This window comes from Drosophila teissieri, chromosome 2R (assembly GCF_016746235.2).
Source record: "Drosophila teissieri strain GT53w chromosome 2R, Prin_Dtei_1.1, whole genome shotgun sequence".
Taxonomy (NCBI): Eukaryota; Metazoa; Arthropoda; class Insecta; order Diptera; family Drosophilidae; genus Drosophila; species Drosophila teissieri.
Window position 1 is genome coordinate 173,544 of NC_053030.1, and position 18,144 is coordinate 191,687.

The following is an 18,144-nucleotide window of genomic DNA, read 5'->3' on the forward strand; positions in this document are numbered from 1 at the left end:
AGCGTTTTTTCAAATAACTGGGACAGACAGCTAAGTAAACTTATTGGCCTGTATGATGATGGCTGTGATTTGTCTTTCCCAGGATTAGGGATCATAATTATGATTGATTTCTTCCACTTCTGAGGGAAGTATCCAATTTTAGTGATTGCGTTGAAGAGCAATCGAATTTGTAGAACTGCACACATTGGGAGCTTGATGATCATTTTCGGGGTTATTAAGTCGAAGCCAGGTAATTTTCCAGTCTTCAGTTGCTCTTTAATGACTTTCGTTATTTCGCTGGGCTGAAATTCTATGGGATCTTGTGGTGTCAAGTCAGATGCAGTTGAGGGTGGGAGAGTGAATGAGTTAGTGGCTGGATTTGGTTGGAAAACTTTTTTGAGATGATCAGCGAAGGCCCTTGCTCTGTCCGTGTCACTGCTCCTGCCACTCCCTTCGAAGTCGTCGTTTTTTAAGCACTAGCAGTTCAGTATTTCGACTTTTCATGTTAAACTTTATATTGCGTGCGTGCGTGACTTGTGGAGAGTACTCTTTTGCTGCAGCGACTAGTGTTGATTCCAGGTCACCAGTAAACTGATCAATGTCTTGCTCGTTTTCCAAAGGTCGGTATGGGAAGAAACATATTTTTTGTACCTCTCCCAGTTGGTCTTGTTGCTTGTAAGCCTATACGGCCGCTCGATGTGTTGCAGTTGGTGCAAAAGATGAAAGAGTACCAGACAGTGATCAGAGGAACGTTCTGGAAGTGCCTCAGCTGTAATCATTGATTGGGATATCCTTTTGGTGATGGCGAAGTCAATCAGATCTGGAAGCTTCTTAGGATCTGCTGGCCAGTATGTAGGCGATCCCGGGGAAACATAATTAAGTTTGCTTTGCGGTTTAATGATTGCGTTGTACAGCTGTTTTCCTTTAGGGGTCGCTATCCGAGATCCCCAGTACATATGCTTGGCATTCCAGTCGCCAGTTGCAACAAACTTTTCATCAAGCGAGTCGAAAATTTGTCCTCAGAGATTGTGAAGCGTGGTGGGCAATAGAAAGTTGCCAGAGTGAGAGCACCGATATCGCATTCGAGGCTTATAGCGGTAGATTGTAGGTAATCTTCTTGCCAGTTACTGAAAAAGTGGTGCTTAATTTTCGATCGTATAAGTATGCCAGTACCTCCATGGGTTTTGCCATCCGGGTGATTTTTAAAGTAGAATTTATATTCTGGTATTTGGAAATTATACTGGTCAGTAAGGTGAGTCTCTGAGAATAGCATAACATCAATCTTTATGTAGGCTTCAACGCCAATTGGCTGCTGTTGCATGTTCTCGTGAGTGTTGTTAGTTATTTGAACGCTGGCAGTGTCTGCTGTTGGTGCATGGATCCCTGATTTCAGCGCACTTGCAAAGGAAAAATTTGGTACTGTACGGTGGCTGGCAGACTAAGAGATGTTAGTCGGTTCCACTACTTTGTGAATTATTGGTGTGGCTCGATCTCGAGCTGAAGCCACTCGTTTGTTTATACGACTCTTGTTTCTTGTAAACAATGCATCCTCGCCAGTTGGCGGTGTGTTCTTCGCCACAGTTGCTGCATAGTTTTATTGAACTGTCGTCTTTGTTCTTAGGACAGTTTGCGGTACTGTTAGCATCACTGCAGACGACGCAGATGGATTTTAGGGTGCATTATGCTTTTGTGTGGCCATATTCTTGCACAGGTTGCCTGCGCTTATGTGGCTCTTCGACGGTTATTCTTCGGTGTAGTAAATACTGTAGTTTATATATAGGATGTTCTTCATTTTTGTTGTTCTTCTGACTCGATGGCTCCAGTTCGACTTTAAAGAGTGCCTGCGGTTCTTTGTTTCTGTTAAGGATGTTGATCACCGTTTTGGCGTTGAAGCTTTTCTCCTTTAGTGCCGCGATAATTTCGGAAGTGGTCACTGATGACTCTATCCCTTTAATGACAACCTGCAGTCCTTTGGCACTTTTCAGCTGGTAGGTGTAGTAATTCTTCCCAGCTTCGTCCAGGTACTTGGTCACTGATCGATGACTTGCCTTATCCTGAGTCTGCATTTTCGTTTCTTGTATGTTGCCCTTAGTACGAGGTATAACATGGAACTTGTTTTTTCCGATAATTGCAGCTAGTTTGTTAACCAGCGCACTTGAGGTTTTCTCCCCTATGTATATTGGTGGTGGCTTAAAATTCTTCGGCTCCTGCTCATTGATTGGATGCACTTCGCAGTCATCAAGTAGTGCAAACATATTCGAGCTTGTTATAACCGTTACTCGTAGAGTAAAAGGGTATACTAGATTCGTTTAAATGTATGTAACAGGCAGAAGGAAGCGTTTCCTATATATATAATACAAATAAGTATATATATTCTTGATCAGGATCAGTAGCCGAGTCGATTTGGCCATGTCCGTCTGTCCGTCCGTTTGTCCGTCCGTCTGTCCCTCTGTCCGTCCGTATGAACGTCGAGATCTCAGGAACTACAAAAGCTAGAAAGTTGAGATTAATCATACAGACTCCAGGGACATAGACGCAGCGCAGAGGGCGTGGCAAAAAGTTTTATGGCAAATCGATAGAAATTTACAAGACTAATACAAAAATGAAAAAATATCAAAACATTTTTCAAAAGTGTGGGCGTGGCAGCTTTGGGGGGTTTGTGGGCGTTAGAGAGGGCGTGGCAAAGAGTTTTGTTGGCAAATCGTTAGAAATTTACAAGACTAATACAAAAATGAAAAAATATCGAAACATTTTTCAAAAGTGTGGGCGTGGCAGTTTTGGGCGGTTTGTGGGCCTTAGAGTGGTCGTGGCAACATGAATCGAAAAACTTGCGCTGCGTCTATGTTCCTGGAGTCTGTATGAATTATCTCAACTTTCTAGCTTTTGTAGTTCCTGAGATCTCGACGTTCATACGGACGGACAGAGGGACAGACGGACGGACAGACGGACATGTCCATATCGACTCGGCTACTGATCCTGATCAAGAATATATATACTTTATATGGTCGGAAACGCTTCCTTGTGCCTGTTACATACTTTTCAACGAATCTAGTATACCCTTTTACTCTACGAGTAACGGGTATAATGAACTTCCTAATATCACTAAGTAAAGAATATATTTTTGTATTATTTTTGTATTTTATTTCGGATAAAATATTGGATAGTGTTATGTAATATATAACGTTCGCATACATATCTATTGCTTTTACAGTAACTATCTGCCGGCAATACGGAATTTACCAATGTGCCTCGTAGAGTAAAAGGGTATACTAGATTCGTTGAAAAGTATGTAACAGGCAGAAGGAAGCGTTTCCGACCATATAAAGTATATATATTCTTGATCAGGATCAGTAGCCGAGTCGATATGGACATGTCCGTCTGTCCGTCCGTCTGTCCCTCTGTCCGTCCGTATGAACGTCGAGATCTCAGGAACTACAAAAGCTAGAAAGTTGAGATTAATCATACAGACTCCAGGGACATAGACGCAGCGCAGAGGGCGTGGCAAAAAGTTTTATGGCAAATCGATAGAAATTTACAAGACTAATACAAAAATGAAAAAATATCAAAACATTTTTCAAAAGTGTGGGCGTGGCAGCTTTGGGGGGTTTGTGGGCGTTAGAGAGGGCGTGGCAAAGAGTTTTGTTGGCAAATCGTTAGAAATTTACAAGACTAATACAAAAATGAAAAAATATCGAAACATTTTTCAAAAGTGTGGGCGTGGCAGTTTTGGGCGGTTTGTGGGCCTTAGAGTGGTCGTGGCAACATGAATCGAAAAACTTGCGCTGCGTCTATGTTCCTGGAGTCTGTATGAATTATCTCAACTTTCTAGCTTTTGTAGTTCCTGAGATCTCGACGTTCATACGGACGGACAGAGGGACAGACGGACGGACAGACGGACATGTCCATATCGACTCGGCTACTGATCCTGATCAAGAATATATATACTTTATATGGTCGGAAACGCTTCCTTGTGCCTGTTACATACTTTTCAACGAATCTAGTATACCCTTTTACTCTACGAGTAACGGGTATAATGAGGAAAACATTCGGAATGGCCATTATTTTTTATTTTTTAAGTGCAGTTTAAAAAACGACACTATCGATAGTATCGAATGACGTCACTATCAAAAGTTTCTATGCTCTAGTTTATCACTGGTGGCTAAAACATGAATGCTTTATCTAGCGGCATGTACCACCGGTGGTAGAAAAAAATAGAGACATTAGACAACCCCCAGATGGTGCATAATACAACAAACTGCGCCGTCCATTATACAGAGATTAGTCAAGAGTGCTAGGAGTTTAATCCGCAGGTCACCAAGACTCCGGAATTTTGAATATGCGATAATATTAAAGTGTTTTTCATAAATTAAGTAGGCAAAATAAAATTAATAAACTTTTATTAATAAATAAGACATGAATTTAGATAAGTTTATTTAATGAAGATTTAATGAAAATCTAATGGTAAAAAATACTGAAAATCAATAGAAATTTCTCTCTTTTCAAAATTGTTGGGGTTTTTCTTAATATAAGTGAAAAAATTGATGAATAGTTTAATTTTTTACTAATTAAAATCTACATAAAATAAGTGACTTATATTGATGATTTTGCATTGTTTTAGTGCTGTTATTGTAATAGTTTGTCATACTGATTAATCCTTAAGACATGCCAATGTTAAAATCATCTGTAGTATTCATACAAATTGAGTGGTCAGCAAGTTCTAGAGATGAATACTTTCTGGTGACTTTCTGATTTAAAAAAAAAGAACCGCATTAAATAATAATACATATTCATTTGAGGTCATTTACAGAGCTGCATTGTAGCAAAAGAAGTTTCACATCTATCACAAAAAAAAAATATCGTTTCGCAATGTAATGTATTTAACAGTACTAAGCAACCTTAATATTGTGGCTTTCCTGTTATGGAAATATATTTCCTTGTGTGAACAGGTCTTTAACAGAGTGATTGTGTTTTTTTTTTGCCTTTCTAGTGAGCATTGTAAGAGCTGTTTTACAAGCGAACGACGTATAACTTTCTTGCAATCGTGAACTGCTAACTATTTGAATGTTGCGTTAGTAACAGGGTGGGGCTGCATAGAGCTCTTAATGTTTATTTATTATAACAAGAACTAAGGAGCCTCCAACAAATCAACCCCCGCTAGGATAGTAAATTCGACGTAAATCAACTTTAACCATTATTTGAAATTACGTCAGTTTCGGATAAAACTGACACCTGCACAAAACTATAAACGTGTATCCATTTATACTAAATATTTCCTTAGGTTAAACCAATCAATTCATGGAGCAAATTTCTACTGTGTCTGGCAACGCCAACCCTGCTACAGTTTCTGCCAAAAGGGGGACGCAACAAGGTCGCAAAAAGTCTGGGCCCAAGTTCGAACTATCTGATGCCCAAAAATCCGACATTAAGGAGGCCTTTGATCTATTTGACAACGAAGGCACGGGCTACATTGAGGTAAAGGAACTTAAGGTGGCGATTAGGGCTCTGGGATTCGAGCCAAAAAAAGAGGAGATTAAAAGGATGATTTCCGACATAGACAAGGATTGCAGCGGACGTATTGCATTTAACGTCTTTCTGCAACTAATGACTATAAAGATGGCTGAAAAGGATACTAAGGAAGAGATACTTAAAGCTTTTCGGCTTTTCGATGACGACGAGACTGGAAAAATCTCCTTTAGAAATCTAAAGAGGGTAGCTCGCGAACTTGGTGAAACACTGACCGACGAGGAACTACGAGAGATGATAGACGAAGCCGATTTGGACAATGACGGAGAGGTAAATCAAGACGAATTTCTGCGAATCATGAAGAAGACCAGTTTGTATTAAAAAGCTATATCATAGCTGTATTTGAATATATTTCGTGTTTTTCTGCCCATGAAACATGCAAGACATGTGGATTTACACTTTAAACAACAAAGAATAATTCACAAAATAATTTGCAGTTCTAGTCATTAATTATTAATGAGCTAGTTTGATAGATAATTTGTAATTATACATATGAATACTAACAGCAAACAAATTTGTCATCTTGTTTTGAATATTAAAAAAAAATACTTCTTCCCTAGGTATGATAAAGAAACGCAGCAAAATCAAATCACTTGTGCAAACATTTCTGATATCAAATTCCCTGACGATAAATAGTAACATTTAAAATAAAATGTATAAGAAATAATTATTAATTTCCATTAGTTCTTTGGAAACAATGATAGTTTTTTACAGCTTTTTGCTAAAATCGAAACTAAGTGTGCCACTTAAGTCTTGATAAAACAGCCGATTTAAACTTCTATTCGAAACAACTTTTTTATTTATTAACGTAAGAAAAAAATTAATGGCGAGTTTGCTTTATGTTACATTTTTTTGTATTGCTGAGTATTTTTTAATCACAGACTTTGACAAAATGAGTGTAGTGTTGAAAATTAAAAAATAAATGACCGTATAGTTGCAAAGTTTGGCCATTTATTTATGAACCACAAAATGTGCATTGAGATCCTGAAGAGAAATCTGAAACAAATCGCAGATTGCTTGGAATTGATTCGTCATTTTACTTTTATCATGAAAAGCACACGTCTTTTAAAACGCGCCTATTACAACATTCCTCATGTTTTGAAAACACCCCCGCAGAGTTCCAATCTAATTCCCAGTGAGCATTTGTGGAATAAATTTAAGCATAACTTAAGGGAGAAGGAAAAAGGAAGCTAATCAGATTCAAAAGCGTCCCTTTGTAAGGAGTGGGTGGAAATGGACCAATTCTATTTGGAAACTTAAGTTTCTTCAATGCCAAGACGACTTAATGAAGTCATCAAGATAAAGGATATACCACAAAATATTAATTTTTTGCTATAATTAACTTAATACATTTTTTATGAATGAACTATGAGGTGGTGCAAAAATTGCGTGTTAAATACCAAATGGAATTATTTTTTTTTTTAAATTGGTAACATAAAAATGTTCAACAACGCGCCAATAATTTTTTGTATACCGTTAATTAATAAGTTTTTTCGATTTTAAGTTTAAATAAGGTGGTATCAAAACTAAAGTGGCACACTCAATCTTGACTCTTTTGTCACATCGTCAAGTAATATATTGTCGATATCAAAAGTGTTACAAATTATGTTGGTATTAGTATAGCTCAATATCACCACTAAAAAACTAGAACACGAAGTTTTTTATAAACAATAAAGACAAAACAACAAGTAATAGAATCTTATACATTTTTAATCCGATTTTGGGAAGATTATTACTTAAACCGATATGTTTTTAAATTCGATAAATTAAATCGTATGCTAGTTCTAAATATTTTATTTTAAATATGGGATGTATTAGGAATTGTTTTTTGCATAAGTATGTAAAAATAATTTTATTAATAAATGAAAACATATACATATATTATATATATAAAAACAACTGGTGTGTTCAAATTAAGAACATTTAATTATTAAAAATAATGAAGGAAACTTGCAATTTCAATTTGTTTTCCGACTAGTCCTATAGAAGCTACATGATAATGTTATCCGATTTTGATTTAATAAAAACCAAAATAGAATATTGTTAAACAAAAAAAAAATCCTAGACAAAGTAAAAAATTACCTTACTAATAAAAAAAGGCTATATCAATGTAAGTTGCTAGCGCCTACAAACCGCGCAAAACTGCCACGCCCACACTTTGGGAAAATGTTTTGATATATTTTTTATTAGTCTTGTAAGTTTTAATCGATTTTCCAAACAACATTTTGCCATGCACACCCTAACACCCACAAACCACCCAATACTTTTACGTATGTATATTCTTGATCTCGATCAATAGTCGAGTCGATCTAGCCATATCCGTCTGTCCGTCCGTATGAACTATAAAAGCTAGAAAGTTGGCATTCAGCATGCAGAGTCCAGAGACATAGACGCAGCGCAAGTTTGTCGATTCATGTTGCCACGGTCACGAAACATAGTCTTCTTATATTTTTCACACGTCGCAAACTAAATAGTGACAATGACAATTATTCTAATATAAAGTCTTTTTTAAAAAATGTATTATGTATTATTATGTACATATTTTCGGCAATTATTATTTCTATGTTGTATTCGAATAATTTTTATGTTATGGCAATGCAAAACTAGAGTTTTTACATGGTGGCAATTTATGAAAAATAATATTGATTTGAAGTCTAAGAACTTCTGAAATGAACGGCATATTTTGTCATTATACCCGTTACTAGTAGAGTAAAAGGGTATACTAGATTCGTTGAAAAGTATGTAACAGGCAGAAGGAAGCGTTTCCGACCATACAAAGTATATATATTCTTGATCAGGATCAATAGCCGAGTCGACCTGGCCATGTCCGTCTGTCCGTATGAACGTCGAGATCTCAGGAACTATAAAAGTTGAGATTAAGCAATCCCAATGCAGAGACATAGAAGCAGCGCAAGTTTGTCGATTGATGTTGCCACGCCCACTATAACGCCCAAAACTGCCACGCCCACACTTTTGAAAAATGTTTTGATATTTTTTCACATTTTTGTTAGTCTTGTAAATATCTCTCGATTTGTCACGCCCACTCTAACGCCTACAAACCGGAAAAAACGGTCAGTGTTGAAATTTTTCTTCGCACCTCCACTATCTGAGTAACGGGTAGCGCGCCTCCCTCAGTTGGTCGAGGATGTAATTTATTCGTGGCATTAGATAGGAGTCCTTTATGGATTTTCCGTTTATCTGCCTGAAGTCAACGCACAGTCTCCATTTTCTCGTTTTCTTCTTCACCATGACTATGGGCGAGCTTTACTGATGCTATTTAAGTCTCTTTTCAGAAGTTCGTTGACCATTATGCAATGGTTATTATCTCTGCTTAATCGGTTTGTCATCCATGGATATCGTCTTCGGCTATGCTTGGTGTTCCGGCTATAGAGCGAAATTCCGCGAGCTCTGTTTCCAGGCATTCACTACTTCTGGTAGTAAAGGGTGGCTCATCTAGCATTGATCTCGCCGCACCTTCCATCTGCTAACCTTACTTGCCGTCTTATCCTTATCCGTCTTATCCTTGCCGTAATCGTTCCTCGGGCAGCCAGCTTGTCCGCCAGTTCTTCACTTACGCAGATTGCCCCGAGTTGCCCCCGGGTGACGTTCAATTGTGTGTCTGGGCAATGTCTGGCAGCCTCCATAGGGCTGTTTTCCATCGCCTGGACTGGATCAGTGTGCCCAATTTTCCTGGGCCTGTAAGCCTAGTTCGTCTGCGTCCTCACACCTTCCACAGATGACCTGTGTTGCGGCTGGGGCTTTGATTTGGCTACATTTGTGTTCTTCCTTGTGCAGCTCTTCGTACCTGTCTGCCGCGGTCATGAGTGTTTCCTGGTTAACCATGTGGTAGTATTTCAACGCTATTGGTAGGTCTGGCGTGCAGTTCCGCCTGACAATCTCTAGCGTTTCCTTCTTTTCGTATCCCAGAGGCCTTATTAGGGTCTGCATCTCGACCATGTAGTCCTTGAATGGTTCCTTAAGCCCTTGCTTCCTTTGCCTCACCTTATCTGCAAGTTTCGCAAAGTATCCCCTGGGCAGGAAATATGCCTGAAAACCCTCTACGAACTCGGAACTTTTTCCCTGCATCAGTTCCGACATTGCTCAGGAAATAATGTTTAGGTCCAAGCCGTGCGCGTTTGAGGGTTTTTCTCCTCCGTCAAAACTGAAAGACCATTCTCCGACTTGTTTTGCGATTTTCGCGTAAACCGGTTGGCTGGGCCTGAAGAAAAAATGAGTTGGTAGCAGGATGTGGTCGGAATACAGTTTGAAAATGGTCAGCGAAGGCACTGGCGAAACCAGGCGCCAAAGGGACTTCGTTGTGGCATAATTGACGCTATTGGATTCTTTAGGTTTCTGTAAGCTCTTTACAAAGGGTGCTTAGTGGGAGAGAGTTGCTCGATATATAAACGTTGGCTGTTTTCTTCCTCTTGTTTAGCAGCATTGGTAAGTAGTTTGTGTACTATTAGACTGCCACGCCCTTCGTAGGCGTCGTTTATTTACTACCAGCCGCTCGATTTCTCGGTTAGTTCTCATGTAGTTTGGTTTTGCATACGTCACTGGCGGGGTTGAAGTCTTTGCAGCCGAAAGTAGAATATTTTCAAGAGTGTCCGTTGACTTGTCTATATCCTCCTTAGAAGATAATGCCGACGTTAGTTCTATGTGTGATCAGACATACTTTTTATATCTCGGCCAGTTTGTTCTAAAACTTGTGAGTCTATAGGGTGGGTCGACTATGTGGGGGCGACTTAGCATATTTAGACCATGTTGCGGGGGCTTTTTTTAGGAATTGCAAAATCGATCAGGTCTGTGATTTTTCTTGGGTCTGCTGGCCAGTATGTAGGCCTTCCCGGGGATACATAGTCTAGGTTGTTTTTCGGCGTCACAAGTCGAGATCGCCAATGGGTGTGCTTGGCGTTATAGTTATCCGCTGCGATGAATCTGTCACCTATTGTGTTAAAGAATTCCATGAATTGATGCTCAGAGATTAGAAAGCGTGGTGGGCAGTAGACTGCCGCTACAGTCATTGAACCATTGTTGAGTTGTAAGGATATGGACGTAGATTGTAAGTGGTTTTTGTCAAAATTGTTTAAGTAATGGTGTTCTATGCGATTTCTGATGAGTTTTCCAGTGCCTCCATGAGTTTACCATCTGGATGATTTATACCATAGAACAAGTATCCTGGTATATGAAAATTGTATTTATTTGTGAGGTGCGTTTCTGATTATAGCATTGCGTGGATGTTTTTTTCATTAATGAAGTTCTTTTGTAACGACATTTGCGTTCCACAGCCATTATCGGGTTTTGAAGATACATGTAGTTGTATTAAGATATTTATACCCGTTACTCGTAGAGTAAAAGGGTATACTAGATTCGTTGAAAAGTATGTAACAGGCAGAAGGAAGCGTTTCCGACCATATAAAGTATATATATTCATGATCAGGATCAATAGCCGAGTCGATCTGGCCATGTCCGTCTGTCCGTCCGTCTGTCTGTCCGTCTGTCCGTCCGTATGAACGTCGAGATCTCAGGAACTACAAAAGGTAGAAAGTTGAGATTAAGCATACTGACTCCTGAGACATAGACGCAGCGCAAGTTTGTCGATTCATGTTGCCACGCCCACAAACCGCCCAAAACTGTCACGCCCACAATATTGAAAAATGTTTTGATATTTTTTCATTTTTGTATTAATCTTATAAATTTCTATCGATTTGCCAAAAAACTTTTTTGCCACGCCCACTCTAACGCCCACAAACCGCCCAAAGCTGCTACGCCCACACTATTGAAAAATGTTTTGATATTTTTTCATTTTTGTATTAGTTTTATAAATTTCTATCGATTTGCAAAAAACTTTTTGCCACGCCCACTCTAGCGCCCACAAACCGCCAAAAACTGTCAGTGCTGAAGACTCCTTCGCACTTTCACTAGCTGAGTAACGGGTATCAGATAGTCGGGGAACTCGACTATAGCGTTTTCTCTTGTTTTTAATGTAAACTGTAGTTTTATCTGCTAGTCTTAATTTTTGTCTGTAAAAATTATTAATATTGGGTGCATAGTTCAGTAAGCTGTGTCTTGAACAGCTCTGGGAATTTAAGTTTACTTAGTACTTCGCTACTTCTGGTGGGGTATTTGATATTGTCTTTAAATAGTTCGTTATTTCTTATCGATTCAAACCTTACCTGGGGTTTTTCTATTTTAACTATTTTATTAGTTGTGTTTAATATTCGGACTATTGCAGTTTTACTTGCTACGACACTATTCGCTATTAATACCCCCGGGTGTATTTCTCGGTTAGGTATTAATACAGTATCTTGGTCAGTTTGTATTATGATTTTCCTCATAACTGCTGACCTAGCCGGTAATAATATTGAGTTATCAATATCACTGTGTACTAATGGTACGTGAATTTTGTACTTATTCGAAGATGGGTTTATTAAAAATGTATCGTTTTGATAATCTATCTGACAATAAAATTTTCTAATAAAGTCGAGTCCAATGATTCCATCACAAGGTATGGGGAATTCATTATGGACTCTTTGGAAGTCGTGCTCTATTATAAAATTGTCAAAAAGTAAATCAATTGAAGCTTGTCCAATTGATTGAATAGTTTCCTGTTCTATGCCTGTTATGTTTGTTTTGTTACTTTTATTTACTTTGTATTTATAATTGTATTTTAGCAACGATATATTTGCTCCTGTATCTACTAATAGTGTCAAGGATTTATTGTTATTATTAATTCTTATTTTAATTAGACTACTGAGGCTTAGATTTATATTGAATACCTTCACTTCTGTTGGTTGCTCAAGGGGGCTACTTGGTTTTCCGAGCTACTCTGGGTAACTCTTACTTGAGTACGCTGATTATTCCCTCTATTTAAGTTGCCTCTATATAGGGAGTTTCCTCTGCCATTATATTGGCCACCTCGGGAGTTTCCTCTGCTATTATTATTATTTAAATTGTTATAACGATGGCCGTCTCTGTAATAAGGGCGGCTACCTGTATTATAACGACCGCGGTATGTACCGCGCTGAGTCTGATTTTGGTAGAAAAAAACAGTGTTGGAATGTCCAGTTGCCTCTGTGCAACTGTCTATAAATTTAGATATGGCATCGTTAAACGTCCCTGCTTGCATGATAATTTTTACCTTCCCAATCGAGAAATTCTTTGTCATTGCCTTGACGGCTTGGGTGGTACTGTATTTATTTTCTAGTTCTGGATTCAATCCATCACTAATATAAGCACCTTCTAGAGCTTTTGTTAATTGCTCAACCTCTTGCGTGTAGAGGTTGGCTGTTTTGTTTTTTTGCTGCAGGTTTAGCAATTTTGCAGAGAGTACCTTAACAGATTCTTCCTTAACTGTTCTCGATAGTTTATCTTTTATTCCCTGTATTGTTCTTTCTGTGGTAATGAGATTCCTAGCATGACCTTTTTGTTTGGTCTTAATGACATTTACTGCTAAAGTCTCATGTTCTCCTTTTATCGAATCTAACAGGTCCACAGCGTCTTTGAAACCCTGTAGGTTTTCGGCCTGGCCGTCGTACTCAAATAATAGAGACGAGGCTGTCTTTAGGAAATCTACTACTGATTGTGCCATCTTGTTTTATATTTTACTGTCTGTTGGCTTACTATCTCTTTCCTCAGCAATTATTTAATGTATTTGGAACTAATACCTGAAACTTGTTCCTTTGTGACACATATAATATGTTCTCTCTTAAATAGATATTATATCTCTTACTTGTGTCTGTTGTAACGAAGAAAATTTCGTATTGTGGTCAAGTATTATGACACGGACCTTGTTATATATAGTGTTCTTAAATAGCTTAAAGGGCATTTATTTCATTGTTTTTTTTTCAAATTAAATTTAGTTGTTGTACTCATTACATTTCAACAATCAATTTTTATTAGTTCTGACATTTTTGTGATTTAATAACTTTTTGAAGCTTTTGACATGACAGGTTTAGGGTTGTTTACTAGGGTTAGACATTTTTGTATTTGTTTTTGCTTTTTTTATTGCCTTTCAGCACTCAAACTCTGTCTAAATCATTAGCTCTGCTTATATATCTTTTCTTAAGGCATTTATTATGCATTTTATGAAATTTATAGCATATATTGAACAACATAATTATTGTCATAATGATCAAACAGATTATTATAATATCTAGGTTTAAAGGTACAACTTCAACCTTGTTGATTACATAAGCAGTGGAGTCCACTGACTTAACATCAACTAGACCCGTTTAAAAAGAAGTTTTCTTCTAATACAGTTTTTTCTGAATATATTGGGGTGGATATAATTTACTTATAGAATTGTTAAATGGCATTTACTTATTTGTTTTGATGTGCTTTCATATCTATTTTGTCTTCTATTTTTATTCTTCTATTTTTTTTTTTGTGTTTTACAGTTTTCTTCCTATTGCTTCGCATAGCTTTACGGGCTATACTTCTTACCAGGCAACTCGAATGTCGCTGGGTATTACAAACATTAGTTCATAGTGGGTATACATGGTTTGTTTTTCAAACATCTAGAAATTTTCATAGAGGGGATTGTTTTCCAGCGGTGTCCCGATGTTGTACTCCGCTACTCGGCTCATCCAGGTCATCTGGGGTGCTTTGCTGTCTTCTTTGGGAATCCAGTCGTTGACACAGTGGACGGATAGTTCACCGCGTTTTCTTCTTTTCACAATCCAGTCGTTGACGCAGTGGACGGATAGTTCACCGCGTTTACTTCTTTTCACAATCCAGTCGTTGACGCAGTGGACGGATAGTTCACCGCGTTTACCTCTTCTGACAGTCCAGTTAATTAGAAGTTTGCGCTCTTTTCGCTATGCAGCTATTCTCGCAGTATGGTGAATATGCAAGCCCCTCGCAGTCTGCGGGGCATTTCTTTATTAGTTTTGGTATTAGTTTTTTCACATCCGCTGTTTGCTTAGTCGCACCAACTGTTTTTATGTTGTTGGCGTTCGTGCCCGCGCTGTGATTTCTGATTTTGTTATCTAAAACTGAATCGATATGTTCGAGTTCAGCATGAAGTTTTAAGGGGGAATTACAGCCTTCAGTGTTTTCAAAATTTGAGACTTTCGAGTTCTCAATCTGCTTTTCAAACCGCTGCGTCTCTTCTTCGGTCCTTCGTTCATTGTTTTTATTATTATTTTTTTTTTACAACACTTCACAACACGTATTATTGAATATTTTTATTATTAATTGGGGCTCCTGCCTCACGGTCGCCATGTGGTTGGTTAAAAAAATGTCTCTTTTATTCTATTAACATCGAAGAGGAAACCACGTCCTAATTCGAAGAGTCTTAATTTTATATTAACTTCTTAATATCTATGTTCTTAATATCTACGCTGTCGGCGTAGCTGCCCGCGACATTTCGTATATAGCGTGTATTTATGTATATGGAGTATATAGCTGAGAAGCACCTTTGAGAGAGTACGCGCATGTATATATCAGCGATTGGTCACCGTGGGATCGCTGACTCCGCACTTAAGCCGTTTTGATTATGAGTGAGGCCTCATGTTACATATGCACTTGCGTTCTGCTGTGCATTACAACAAAGTGCTACAATGTGTATGATCGCCATTTAGTATATTACGTAGACAATATATGCGCTAACTACAGTACACCATACATCCTCTGTTGTTTGCAGTATGTTTTTCCCCGCAGTTACTGGGGCAGTTAGTGGTACTATGAGGTTCTCTGCAGACAAAACATATGGACTTAAGGGTGCAGTATGGCGTATTCTTGGCAATTAGTACATTGAACTAAATTGATATGTTTGTGCGGCTTCTCAACGGTGGTCGTCCAATGTAGCAAGTATTGTAGATTGTATAGTGGATGCACTTCGTTTTTCTTTAGTCCCTGGACCTCTGGTTCGAGTTCTATTTTAAATAGTGGCTGCGGAACTTTGTCTTTGTTTAAAATATTATTAGCTGTTTTTGCAGAAAAGTTTTTGACCTTCAGAGCCTAAATTATTTCGGCAGGTGTCACGGTTGCTTCAATGCCCTTAAGTACTACCTGAAGCCCTTTGCAAATTTTTAGTTGTCAGTTTCTCAGTTTGAATCCGTAGTTTTGTTACATGAATATTTCCTTTTTTAAGCGGGATAATGTGGAATTTCCTATCGACAACCAATGCAACCAGTTTATTTACAAGTGCGTTTGTCTTTTCTCGTATGAATATAGGTGGAGGACTCGTCTTTTTTGGTTTCCCTACCGTTATTTCGTTGGGTTGATCGGTTGCAGAATCAGCCAAGATAGCATTTGAATTGTTTACTGCAGAGTTTTCATTGCCGTTGTTGGCTCGATTGATTTTGGGTTAATTAACCGCCCTATTGTTTTGCGGGCTGTGTTTTCTCTTGATTTGGATGTAGCGATCCATGACAGTCTGCGCAGTCGAAATCGTCTTCTGCTTTTGTTTTGGTTCTTCTTAGCGTGCATTATTGTTGTTGCCAATGCACTATGGGGCGAACGACCACTTTTTGAGGAATTAATTAATAACTCGAGAACGAAGCAACATATTTAAGTTCTGTTTTTTTATTTATGTTCATGATAAAAATAGTAATATAATTGAGGGGCGTAGTTTTGCCTTCAAACAAAAAAAAACAACACAAATTTTTTTTCAGTGTACAGAAAAAATTTTTTGATCTAAAAAATTTAAAATATAATCTTTAAATAAACCAATAAAGTAACAATTGGCGGTTGCTTATCTTGTTTTTAAAAAATATTGAAGTTTTTCTTCTTGCTTCACAGTTTTTTTTCTTTAAAATAGCATAAATATGTTTGTAAAACTAATGTTTTCCAAAAAACCTAAAATTTACGGAACTAGAATTTTATTGTAATAAATATATTTATGTTTCACACCTATCGTTCATCGCCATACACGAATTAAAGCTTTAAAACAACTAAAAAGGGCGTTATTTTTTGCATTACTCGTCGTCTTATCTCGAACAATTTGCTGTTTTTCACTTTGAAGTTAGTCCCTTAAAAGTTAAATTTTGGAGAAAGTGTGCAAAAGTGTGCATTTATACTTATAGCATATACTAAGAATTGATAACTCTACAACATATAAAAGGTTTTAGAGCCGGAGAGAGCCGGACTCACTTTGTAGCTCTATTTAAAAATTAGAATACACTACAAAAGTTGTGTTTTATTAGGGTTAGAACTTACAGAAGATTATTGGGACACCACAATTAATTTCAACATTTGACGATCACAAACACATATTACAAACCACAAGGATTGGATTTCATGTTATAAGTAACAATTTTGATATTTGTTTATGCACTTTTTGTCACTTCAAAGTTGAAAGATTTTTCAGCGATTAACAAAAATGCGGTTATCGGTGTGGCAGCGCAAACGAAACAGCTGACTAAACAGCTGTTCACTGAACAGTGGCGCCCTCTTTTAAAATTTCAAGTACGCAACATGATAGATTGATGTTTTTTGAATACATTTCAATTTACAACAAATTTTTTTAACGACTTTTAAAAAATGGGTTTATTCCACTAAAAGTGGTCGTTCGCCCCATAGTGCAATGGTCGGTGTTACTGAATTATTTACAGCTGGCACAGCGATAATCAGTTGCGCCGCTGACGAAGTTGTTGTTGTGGTAGCAGTGACAGTTGCTAGGGAGGTCACTGCACCTGGTATTGCAATGTTATAATTACCTGGAATGGTCGTTTGGCGCTGCGAGGGGAGCGGGATAGGAGAGACGGTCTCTTCGCTTAACGACTTGTGGGCCGAAGCAGGCAGAGAGGGCGAGCAAGAACGTGGTCTGTCGTTCGCTGAGGTCAAAAGTTTATTTTTTCAGTTATTTGAAGATGAGGGTGAAGGTGAGGTGAATCGATCATCGATTTGCGAGACGAAAAAAAAGTATGCATTGCTGCGTTGTAAAGAGAGCCGGCGCTCGCCTTGTTCAAATTGCACAGTGGTCTGGCTTATATGAGGAGAGCGGCCAAAAATACTTCTAGCAGACATATCGTTGTGAAATTTGTACTATAAGTTCTTTGAAAAAAAAGAATTGGAAAAAATCTAAAAAATGGGCGTGGTCGTTAGTATTTACGCCCACCAAAAAGCAAAAACCAAAAAATACACCTAAAAGTATGCTTCAATTTTGTTAATATGAAAGAATATTATGAAGAATATTAAGACAAAAACAGGGCTGCAGCATTCTTTTGTGTAAGATAACTCAGCCATCTGCAAAGTTCTGCAACTGAAATTTTTTAAAAGATATCTATAAACATAGACCAATATTTTAAAATTAATTTCATCGTGCTATCAGGAGCACATCACTTTTGAAAAATGAGTTCTCTTAACATTTAATGCTCAAAAAGACACAGGAAAAAGTGCAGTTACAAGAAGCGTCTGTAGAAAACGGTAAGAAAAGAATGCACAGTGGTTGCGCCCATAGGCCAAAAATCAAAAAAAAAAAATTTCCAAATATTTACAAAAAGTAACCAGATTGTCTCTAAAATGTCCAAATATGTGTATGCCAAGACCGTTTTGTCTTAACTCTAATGAGGCATTCTAAAAATAGAGTGTAAAGGGAGAACAATTGTTCATTTTTGCAGTACAGCGGAGTTTTGATTGCTTTTCGTCGCAACAAAAGTGAATTTCAAAGTGGTCAAACGTGCGATTGATAGGTCC

At 37.8% G+C, this 18,144-nt stretch overlaps 1 protein-coding gene and 1 pseudogene across 3 annotated transcripts; one reads left to right on the top strand and one right to left on the bottom strand.

The window, feature by feature from the left end:
* Nucleotides 1-4,931: 4,931 nt before the first annotated feature.
* Nucleotides 4,932-5,851, top strand: LOC122613075 (caltractin-like). Of its 3 annotated transcripts, none has more exons than XM_043787061.1 (2): nt 4,932-4,974; nt 5,258-5,851. In XM_043787061.1, the coding sequence occupies exon 2, from the start codon at nt 5,275-5,277 to the stop codon at nt 5,821-5,823; it is 549 nt and encodes a 182-aa protein (XP_043642996.1). In that variant the 5' UTR covers nt 4,932-4,974; nt 5,258-5,274; the 3' UTR covers nt 5,824-5,851. The 3 variants fall into 3 exon arrangements, with proteins under 3 accessions (XP_043642996.1, XP_043642994.1, XP_043642995.1); XM_043787059.1 differs by lacking the exon at nt 4,932-4,974 and adding an exon at nt 4,981-5,184; XM_043787060.1 differs by lacking the exon at nt 4,932-4,974 and adding an exon at nt 4,981-5,152.
* An 8,170-nt stretch (nt 5,852-14,021) lies between these two features.
* Nucleotides 14,022-17,475, bottom strand: LOC122612477 (annotated as a pseudogene).
* Nucleotides 17,476-18,144: the final 669 nt, after the last annotated feature.